Here is an 11,143-nt window from a genome sequence, read left to right as displayed (position 1 = left end):
AAATGGGATGTGATGGCATTTTCTGAACTCCCAGGCCACTTTTTTTTTATTATTAATGTATCTCCAAATCACCCCATGCTACCTATTAATACCTTAATTTCTTTGTTATGTATTCGAATCTGTCACACCAGTGAGGCACAAGTAGATTCCAAATGAGTGACATGATCGGGGATTCAAGGGTTCGTGACTTGGACTGAACTGGATATCCGTCTATGGGCCCAAATGACTCAACATTAGCATCCTGACTGCCTGCCTGCCTCTCATTTCCCGCTTTGCACTTGCGCAGATGGTTCTCTGTGGGCCTGCTAGTCCATTTACCATTGGACGTTGGCGGGACTGGAGCGTACTGTAGTAACTGGAAGTATTAATTCAAGGCTCTTGCTTTAAGTTTGTTTCAATTCTAAAACTTAAAGAAGGTCACTGTTCTGTAAAAGTATACTCAGAGTTGAAACACCAAGTCATAAAAGGCTCTTTGACCCATCACATCTGCAGCAGTCAAAAAAATAACCTACGTAACTAATTAATTAAACCTTCCTCTCACGTATCATGAGTAGCAAAGGATGGGGCCATATTGCTAAGCTTGAAAGCTGTAGTCCCTCTTGGACATTGGGCTCAAACTTATGATCAGCTGCACTGGGGAGGGAGTCTATAATTCAAGGGTATGATATGACAAAACTGTAACCACACAGGGAATATGTACCCCATTGGAAATTACAATTAAAAAGTTAGAATGCTTGCCTACAATTGAAGCCCAAATTCCCCTCATGTACACCAAACACTTGTGACTGCATTATCGAGCAAAGCACCACTGAGCTTGACGAATCTGACACACATTCTAATGAGATCGATCTCAGTTTCACAGCAAAGTGAAATGTGTCTAAGTTTCCCAATTACTGCCAGAATACTGGGGATTGCTGAAGAGTGGGTTAATAAATCTTTTTAATTCTTTATCTTAAGTGCTTGCAATGTAAGAAAGCAGACCACACACCCAGATATTAAAAACAAGAGGTTATCAATATAAGGTTCAGTGAGAATTGCCCAACTCAAGGCTTCCATTAATCACCTTCCACCAATAGGGAATTTAAATCAGATTACATAGCTCCCATAATGAGCTAGTGGGTAGTAACAAAGTAATACTGAACCCAACAATTACAGATGTACTCGTAAAACAAAGCCCATGTTAGGTTAACAGTTGAATTGCCACTAATTGCCTCAATATCTCAGGGTAAACAGGTGGAAGAAATATTAGTTCCCATTGCTGCTGCTTAGTAACACCCAATAAACAGCATGCTTGTGGATTTTAAGCCAGGACAGAACTAGGTTCCAACGTCTCTGTGTGAATAATTCCCTGACACTTCAGTTATAAAATTAAAAATTCCCACTTAAGCAAGTCAACTGGACACCAGCACCAATGGATCTGGGCTGAAGAATGAGCATTTTCAGCAGAGTCCAAGCATAATAAATATCTTCAAGTCAATATTATGCTATTATGGTAAAGGGCATTCATGCTGCAAAAAAGCATTTTTTCCACTTTACTTCAGTACAATGTTCCTTCTTTGAGAATATGTGCACATTCTTTCTTGCAAGGTCAAACCTCCAATTCATTCCAGTTCACTATTTCATACAAGGCACTAAGACTCGTACACCAACCATTGAAGATTAATGATAAAATATGCAAAAAGCAAAATTGTTTTGAAAGTAGAGTTTTCCAGTGAGTTGATGTAAAAGACAAAGACTCTATTGAAAAAAAAACAAATAAAAACCTTTGAGCATGTCTTTATTACGATTGCAATACATTGAAAGAAATCATACAAAAAAAATCAGTTAGTACTCTAATTAATTTTTTTATCAAAAAGTAGTTACCTTCGTTTAATGTAGTGTGAAAATATAAGCAATTGTTGATTTATTCAAACTATCAGAATATTATACAAAAATAGTTTAAAGTTTTGTAAGGGAGTAAGACAATGCTGTAAAAGGATACTTTATTCCATACATGGTCCCATTATATACATTACACTCTGTTTGGAATTTGCTTGAAAAAGGGAAATGTCAAGATTTCTGAAACAGTGCATTCAACAGCATTTTTTAAAAACAAAAAAAAGCACTTTTTCATCCACAGTGCAGCATAACTGCATACCACAGTATTCCCCAATCCAGTGTGACCAAAAGGTTAGTTTGCAAATCAAATACATTACTTCCAAAGTAAATATCACTATCTGAACTTTCTGGAAATGCAGATTCACCATTTCATTTGAAACATGCCAGGAAAGATTAATTGAAATTACACATCTGCAGTATTAGGTGGGATTCTTATTTGGGGGAGCACTAATGGGTCTAACATTTCAATGGATCGACTACATTGAGGATAGCTTTAACAAGCAAAGTAACAATTATCGGAGGTTGCTAGGGCTCATGCTGGAGTGTTGCTATACCATACAGACAAAAGTCTGCAAATAACCACATCAAATTCAATTACACCATGACCAAAACTAGATCTTAGGTTTTTAAGAGAAATGGGTGCATTGGGTCAAAAGTAATGGCCTAAGGGCTCCTTTTAGCGAATAACAAGTTTTGGATTTCCGGACTACCCTGCCACAATTCCAGCAGGTACTGAGAGGTGAATGGAAAACTGCCAGGTTGAGGGGCACAGAATCAAACCGTGGATCTCTGTTATTTCTATCGAACTTCATAGAAACCCAACAGACCTCACACCTGATCCGCAAGCTACCCAGCCTGAAGTAGCGTAGCGCTTTAGAGCCAGAAAAAATCATCATCATCGTATACAGCAGCCAAAGCACATCTATAAAACTACTCAGGCCAAGCAAGGACTGGACTGAGTGTGAGGAAATGCTAGGTGTGACTAGGGCTCCCAGGTTTCAAGACACTAGCATTCTAATGCTCATTAGTCAGCTCAGCCCAGGTAACATGCATGTGGACCAGAATCTACTTGAGGAGATACAAATATAGTCAAACAAAATTATATACCATGCCCACCATGGACAACTGGTACAGGACATAATGTACTTTACTGAACCCGCTGTCATTAGGCTACATTCCTGAAATTCCACATTTCAATTCTGGAAGGCTGAGGTAGGACAAGAGAGTATAACCTTAAATTCAGCAAGGTGGGACACATTATTACATTTTCAAAGCAGCTATTCGTACATAGAACCATGTTCGGTTTTGATAGGGTAAGATTGGGTTGGACTGGATTCAATTTTGGTGAATTGATCACATAACAGAACATTGACACACATGATTGATGAAATATTAGCAACCCAAACTTAAAATACAAAATATTTTTAAGCTGTCAATTGTGACAACATTTTGAATACATGGTCTTCTGGTCATAGATTGTGGCTGTAACGGTTTTATAAACTGTGCATTATCATCTTTTAAAGTAGCTTCAATAACACATGCACATCTGCTTGATAATAAGTAGCTATATACAAGACAGTATTCCTGTGCTTCTAGCATCTGGCAGTTTAATAACATATTTACATGCAAAACACAAACTGCCTGGTTTATTCTTTACAAAAGTGTCAAGTGAAAAATGAGTTGGAACAGTATGATTATCAAACAAACGGTAATCCAGACATCTTTTCCTATTCTGCAGACCATAGCTGTATGAATAGCAGCACATCTGTCTCCCACATTCTACAAGCTCAAGAGCCCTATGCCTAACCATGCTTCCAGCACTTGGTACAATGGCTCAAGCAACCTATTCAACGGGCAACGCAACTCGGACTCATTGGCTACAGAATGTTAGACAAAGACTTTACTTTATTACAACTATTTTGTACACCATTAAGCAAGGTTGATGTAATGAACCATAACATACATTTATGATATAAACAGAATCCCTACAGTTGAAAGCTGGCCATTTGGCCCAACAAATCCACACCAACCCACCAAAGACTTCTCACCCAGACCTATCCCTGTAACTCTACATTTTCCCCACGGCTGACCCACCCAGCCTGCACATCCCTGGACACAATCGGCAATTTAACATGACCAATCCATCGAAACTGCATACATTTTGACTGTGAGAGGACACCCATGCAGACACAGAGAGAATGTGTAAATTAAGAATCAAAGTTAATCTAACTGTACTCTCAACAAGCTGCTCAAGCAACAGTTGTTTACCATGCTTGATTTATGTATCAAACACAACAAAAGCACTGTATATTTATACATCTTGTCCTGCTTAACAAAGACTGAGTAAGTGCCACACTATGTAGAATGTGCCTATTCTATCTGCAAGAGATACTATTGGGAAAAAACATGAAAACTAAGGTAACTTTCAAAACGACAAAGGTTCATTTCATTTGGGAATAGGTCAGATTTAGAAATTAAGTTTGAGGCCATTTTCAGATTGTTCTATGTTGCCTTTCACAAAGAGACATTTTTACAACCAATTAACAGCTCAGTGCATAATGTGTGATACAGGAAGTTGAAAAGACACAAGGTGCTAGCTCAACTTTGTCAATTCCTGATCTACATGTGCTCCTGAAAGTTCTACGATAATCCCTTCTTCAACCCAAAGGCACCCCAAAACAATAAGGGATTTTGGTTAAAATGATTTAAAATATGAACAACTACAGGGAAAAGACTTAAAGTTTGGGACATCAAACCCATCAGCCAGCGAGGTCAACTAGACCAGTGGTGCTGGTAACATTAGGAATTAGCTTTTCAAGCTGTACTTGGTCAAAACATTAATCAGGACTCTTGTTGCTGAACCCATTCTCCTGCGAAGATCTGTATCTGGAACTCTTTTGTGTTATTTTCATCACTGAATGGATTGAAAAAGGAGGATAGGCAGATGTTTCTGGGAGGGGGGGGGGTGGTGGTTTGATCACCACAATGATGGTAACAAATTAAAACTTGGCAGCTTTTTAAAACCAAATTCTAAAAACTAATTCAACTTAACAGCAAAATCAGTATGCATTCAACATAAAATAATTTCTAAAATCAGGCAGGAAAAGGTTAACCACTCAAAAGTATAAAGTTAGTTAATTTTAAAAAACTGAATAAAGTTACCGCAAAATAAATATGAAAATGTTAGTGACCATTTCAAGATGGTTTTTCTTCCAGAATCTTAACTCAAGTCTATAACTGGGTAATGCATCTCATGAATTCTTACAGTGTTCATAATGCTGTACCCTTGAAATCTTTCAAAGTAGTATACAGAAATTCCGACAAAGGAAGCCAGAAGGTTAATGTGATCTGAGGGATAAATTCTTGCAGAAGAGATCTAGTGTCATTTCTATATATGGACATAACAGTCTATATTTTATTAGCTTTGATCCCTCAAATCTTTAAGCAATCAGAGGAGAGTCAAACAAGATTCACACAGTATAGCAGGCTTTTTGCAGCTAAACATACGGAAATTGAACTGGACACAGACACGGGTGAACTGGCCCTTTTGAAAATATATCTTTTTTGCCTCTTTCCAAAGTCTCTAACAGTGCATTTGTTTTGCTGGTCTGAAAAAGTCAAACTTAAAAAAATCATGTTGCAGTACATTCGCACAGCTCCATGATCAGCTATTTACCCGTTGAGGGGATGGTAAATTAAAATATGTTTAGTCAAACAAGGCAACTGCTTTGCAGAATTCTGCTGCTATCCTCTTGAAGTCATCATAACCATCTGGAAGCACAGTTCTCAAGGTACAACTTAGATACCTCAATGCCAGGCAAGTTGGATCTCCTGGAATTGCAGATGAAGATGAACTGCTTTGTTGTAATCATTTAAATAGGTGCAATGAGATGCAAGTACCTGAGGGAATTATTAATATCTCCATTGCCAGAGTTTACAGGAACTGGTTGTATAGAAATCTAGAAATGCAAACAGTTAGAGATTACAGTTTAAATTCAGTTACTTAAAGTGGCTGCATTGGCTTAAGAATGAAAACTAATGTCAAAACAGAAATTGCACAAGGCCAATTTAGAACGAGGGAGACAACGTCCAGTGCTTCAACATTCATCAAATATACGCTGACAGTTATTATAGTTTTACCTAGTCTCCAAGGGTGCAATCTCATCACCTGTGTGAAAATGTTACACAAGTGACAAGACTCCGCACTGCAGTCTGTTATAGTCCTCCCCACTGACCAAGCGCTCTCTCCATCTTGTAAGTCAAGTCCTGAGGTCTTACTACTAACAGAAATAGTATCTTGTAAATACTGTGGACCTGTCTCATACATTACAGAATTATACAACATTATGATCTACAGATACATTCTGGAAACAAAAAGTGTAACTTTCAAAATTGATAAGCATATTTAAACAGTAAAAACTTTCAAAATAGCTTAGGCAAGCTAACATAAAAGGAATGTTTTCATTAAAAACCACTCATATGGTACAATCATTATGCAGAAGAAACTAGATGAGGAAAGGACGTACAGAGTCAGAGTGCCTCTGATACTCATCAGTTTCTGGTTAGGGTCAAGTTTTCTTCTTTGGCAAATTGGAGTTGACCTCATCCGAGTTCCACAGTATTTAGTAGTTAAGTGTGTGCAATAACAAATATCCCAACTAAAGAAATAACTCACATCCCAAGTTATTGTTTAATTTGGAAGAATAAGGGCAAGCAAAAGGGTAGGAGACCGGCCGACACGTGGGAAATGATTTCTGATCTTTAAAGTTGGAAGGGGCCTCCTGTTCTCTCAAAACCTCAAGCAGCACCTGGGACTGTAATTCTGTTACTTCACAGTATCTTTCTGAAGATTTGTCCATTGTTATGTCCTCAACAGGAGCATTGACGCATGAGCCTTTTGTCCTCCCCTCTAGTGTTGAAGACCTTGACAGGTAGAAGTTAAAGTTAAGCTATCATTTAGAATTCTAATGGATCAAGCAGTATCAGCAGTTTAGTATACAAAACGCTCCCTGAGCACAACCCGCATTTTTCTTGGAGAGAGATTCTGCACGCGTATTTAAAATAGGAGCATAGTTTCATTTCTGAATGTCAGTTTCTGGCTTAAAGGAAGCAGTTCCCTGCTGAAAGAAAACTCCAACTGCCTTCCTGATAAAGGCAAATAGAAGACAGAAATCATTGCTGGAGTAGCCACCTGTCTCTTCATCTCTGACAAGCTACAATATAACTGGGCCTAGACATACTGAAACAAAAGCAGAAATTGCTGGAAAAGCTCAGCAGCTCTGGTAGCATCTGTGGAGAGAAATCAGCGTTACTGTTTCGCTTCATCAGAACTGGGGAGCTCACTTCTGAGGAAAACGTCACTCGACCCGAAACTTTCTCTTCACAGATGCTGCCAGACCTGCTGAGCTTTTCCAGCAACTTCTGCTTTTGTTTCTGATTTACAGCATCCGCAGTTCTTTCGGTTTCACTTGATTTACTGAACGCAGTTCTTCTCAACGATGTCACTGCAAGGAGATGAAAAATAAGTAGTCTAATTTCTCCCCATCTGTCTTCATAGTTGAGTGGAGAGAAAAGTAAAATCAGACACATCAAAGCCATTAGACTGTTCTGGAGATCCCTGCAAGTTGCCCAGAGTTAACACTGACCAGGCTATAGAGATAATTGGAGATCTCCCTCTAGGCAATAGTTAATGCAACACTTAGGGGGATTGCGAGAGTTTGGCTGGGGGCAAAGTAACTTTAACAACATGCAGACTTCCTGAAACAAAAAGGCAAATAAAAAGTGACCGCTGGTGCAACCTTGCATTTGTCGAGCTGAACTTTGGCTTTTGTAAATCTGAGAGAGAACCCTCCTCAAAAAGCCATTTACAATCGTTTCTCAGAGTAAACTGTAGAAAGGTGGGAGGAAGAGAATGTCGATGGGCTGGCAGATAGTCTGTGCATTACTACCTCATCATAAGGCAGGTTAGGCAGCACCGAAGTTCGCAGGAGGTGGTTATACATTTGCTGGGAATGGGAAGCAAGAAGTTGATGCGGCACAGAACCGGGAACCATAGCAGATGAAACAGGATGGCCAGGAGTTAATGCAGGCACAATAACTGGATCAGACTTGCGAGCCTTTGCAGAATTTTTATTCAAGTCAACCAGCTGAAAACGTGCTCCAAATTTCTCTGCCATATGATGAAGTTCAGGGTGGTAGCCTCCGAGGAGATATGGGCTTGCTTGTGCGCCTTTCTTATTGTCTGCTTGACTCCGTGAGGAGACGGCCTGACGACTGGACAGATTTGATACTTGGTCCCCTGCAGGCTTTTCTTCTGGTTGACATTGGTCAACATGAGAGGTGAATACCTCATTTCCGGATGTCTCTTCAGCCTCTTTTCCCAACTCCTCTGGATGATGTGCAAGTTGGCTTTGTTTGGCTGACACCAGGTTATTTGATGAGAATGGCCTGTTAGTGGAGCCTTTGGGAAGCTCCTCCTTACAGCTCTTTGTTCCGTCCTTGATCGAGGATGTTCCAAGTGGAATGCGAGGCCCACTTTGTGCTCGAGACCTTTGGCTGCTGTCTGCTGTAGTCATTGTTTCTGAAACAGCAGGGGGTAGGGAAGATAACTGGGGCAGGTTTGTAGGACGCTTACTCATGGTCTCGGAGCTCAATTTTGTTTTATCGTGAGGCGTATCAGAATTGGTCGAAGTGCATTCTGGCTTCTGGGTTTTAGGATATTTTGGTAGACTCAAATCTGTAGGGAGATCCTCTGACACAACTCGAGAACTGAGGCTCCGGAGCGAGGGACTCATTGACTCAATACCAGAGCTATGATCCGAATGAATAGATTCTCTTCCCTGCTCACCCAACCTTGTGCAATAAGAATCCAGTCTCCGCTTCTTAGCCAGTTGTTCACTGTTATTATGCTTTTCCCTGTTGTCATAATGATTTTGTAAAGACTGACGGAGCAGGTAATGAGGGACACCCTTACGTGATAAACAGACCGGTGCATGCATTAGATCTGCAGTTCTCTTTCCTGGAGAATTCCTATTTGACTTGCTGAGATTTAATGGAGAGGACTGTTCCCTATATTGCATTGAAGTCTCAATCTGTAGCAGTGACTGTTTATTGGATAAATTTTGAGGTAATCTTTCAGACAGTTGCTCTTTACGATCACTCACATAGCTGCTGTCCATGCACTTGCTTAAGTTCAATCCCTCCTCAACTAAACCCTCCTTCAGACGACTTTGAGCGTCTCCACTGTCATTATTCACACGTAGCCTCTCAAACGTTCCTGGCCTTGGGTTCACTTTACGTCCTTCCCTGGAATCTGCAGCATGTTTGGCAGAATTTGAGTTACTTAACAGGGTTACAGGAGATCTGTTTCCTTTCACCAGTTGAATTCCATTCATTTGTCCCATGCAAGTTTTCTTTGCAGGTTGAGAAACATACTTCGAGTCTTCTCTATTAAGCCGAGTAACAGTCTGCGTTTCACCTTCTCTCAAGGTTTTGTTGTACATTTTGCTATCTAGTTTGATATTCTTTGATTGGTCTACCTTGGGTGTCCCGGGAAAAGCTGGCCTGCATCCACCTTTCGAAGTGGTCAGGCCCAACCTGCTTTTAAGAACATCAAGAGGAGACATGCCTTCAGGTAACTGAAAGTTCAGTATCCCAGAGTGAAGGTGCTGGAACATTGCAGATGGCAAGATGGACTTTGCTCCTTCGGTGGCAACGTGCAGCTTTCCTTTAACACTGGAGCCACTCGACAGGTCCTGAGGCTGCAGCTGAGATCTCTGGTTTTTCCCCACACTTGGGCAATCACTATATCTCTGTCTTTTTAATTTTTGCTCATGTGTTTGATGCACTTCAGTCTCAGACTTCTCACCTTTTCCTAAATCTGTAAGAGGGAAGGCCTTGCTTCTGGAATATTCTCCTCTTATTGATGCACCATCATCTTGGTTTTTACATTTTAGAGGTTGTATCCTCTTATCTGGGGGGTTACCCTGAGTACCTGTGTGCTGAGCTGTGACAGTCCTTTGGCTTTTGTCTTGGCATCTCCCAGCACTTGAGAGATGACCCTGGAAAAGGGAAAAGAAAATGGTTTAGTGCTTGCCTCGCTTCACTCTCTTCATTTTATCACCCACAATCTCAATTTTCTATCCCAGGCAGTAACTACTCATCCACAGGGCAATCATCCCATTATCCACAGCGTGTTCAGCTCTGGGCTCATTACAGTGTAATCCAAACCTGTTCCAGTTCATTTTCACAGATGTGCGCTCTCCAGCTAATATTAACCACATGGCAGTCTGTGGGAGAGTATAGACAGGGAGGGTATTTTTAGACCCACCACCCTTGACCACATGGGCATTAACCAACACAACAGAATGAGAGAATTAAACTTGGGGTCAATATTCCCTCCAGATTGCTGAATGTAGAACAGGTTCAGGAGACTAACAGGTCATACACAACAAGCAGCCCCTTTAAGATGTGCAGGTGTGGCAATTTTAAAGGAGCTGTACCGTGAGAGGGAACGTTGCCAGAGACATTCCTGTTTGGAATGGCGCAGTACAGCACAGCACATGGTGCATTTACCTGTTGGATCAACACAATCAATCACTTTAGGTCACGGGTCGAGGTGTACTGGAATCCTGTAATACTTAGAAAGACAGGGCCCAAAACGTTGACTCTGATTTCTCTCCACCGATGCTGCTAGACCTGCCGAGTACTTTTCTGGCAATTTCCGTTTTTGCTTGATTTCCAGTATCCCCAGTTCTTTCGGAATTTTTTTTTAGTTGCAAATGCAAATTCAGTTTCCCAAACTTAAGAACGCCAAATACACACATTTCTCCCTAACACTTATCTATGAACTTCCCACGTGTGCCTTCTACCTTGTAACAAGCCCAATTCCAGCTCCAAGCTTTCTTAGGAAGGAGAAAAACCATCTTTTCAGGATTAAAATCAGCTCTGCAGCTGGACAGTCTCTCAGACACTGAGCTTTCCCACAAGATCATCAACCTGACTGCCAAACATTTGATCACACAGGGAAGAAAGAAAAACTACATTCTATTGGGTCAGTCTCACAAGTGCTACTGTTTCTTTCAGCTTGGGGATTTTGCTTAAAAACCCCACAGATGGCACATAGAACTCCAGACCTTAGCAAATAGTGGCTGTACGGGAATTTGATGTCCCATTTTCCTCACAGTGATTTCCCAACCTCTTCCAGGATGGACAACTAAAGAAAGGCACTACCCCAGCAATAAGGGACCAAAAGAAAACTATCCAT

General features: G+C 40.6%; 1 protein-coding gene across 3 annotated transcripts in view; it reads right to left on the bottom strand.

Moving 5' to 3' along the window:
* Positions 1-1,868: 1,868 nt before the first annotated feature.
* LOC125458557 (AT-rich interactive domain-containing protein 5B-like) overlaps positions 1,869-11,143 on the bottom strand; it is a 90,382-nt gene continuing 81,107 nt past the window's right edge. For 2 of the 3 annotated variants that reach the window (XM_048543944.2, XM_048543945.2), the window contains exon 11: positions 1,869-9,938. In XM_048543944.2, coding sequence (XP_048399901.1) covers positions 7,743-9,938 — 2,196 coding nt within the window. In that variant the 3' untranslated portion in view covers positions 1,869-7,742. The remainder of the gene's footprint in view (positions 9,939-11,143) is intronic. The other variant, XM_059650804.1, reaches the window with a different exon arrangement.

This window comes from Stegostoma tigrinum, chromosome 13 (assembly GCF_030684315.1).
Source record: "Stegostoma tigrinum isolate sSteTig4 chromosome 13, sSteTig4.hap1, whole genome shotgun sequence".
In the NCBI taxonomy this organism is placed as follows: domain Eukaryota; kingdom Metazoa; phylum Chordata; class Chondrichthyes; order Orectolobiformes; family Stegostomatidae; genus Stegostoma; species Stegostoma tigrinum.
This window is presented reverse-complemented; position numbering and strand designations above follow the sequence as displayed.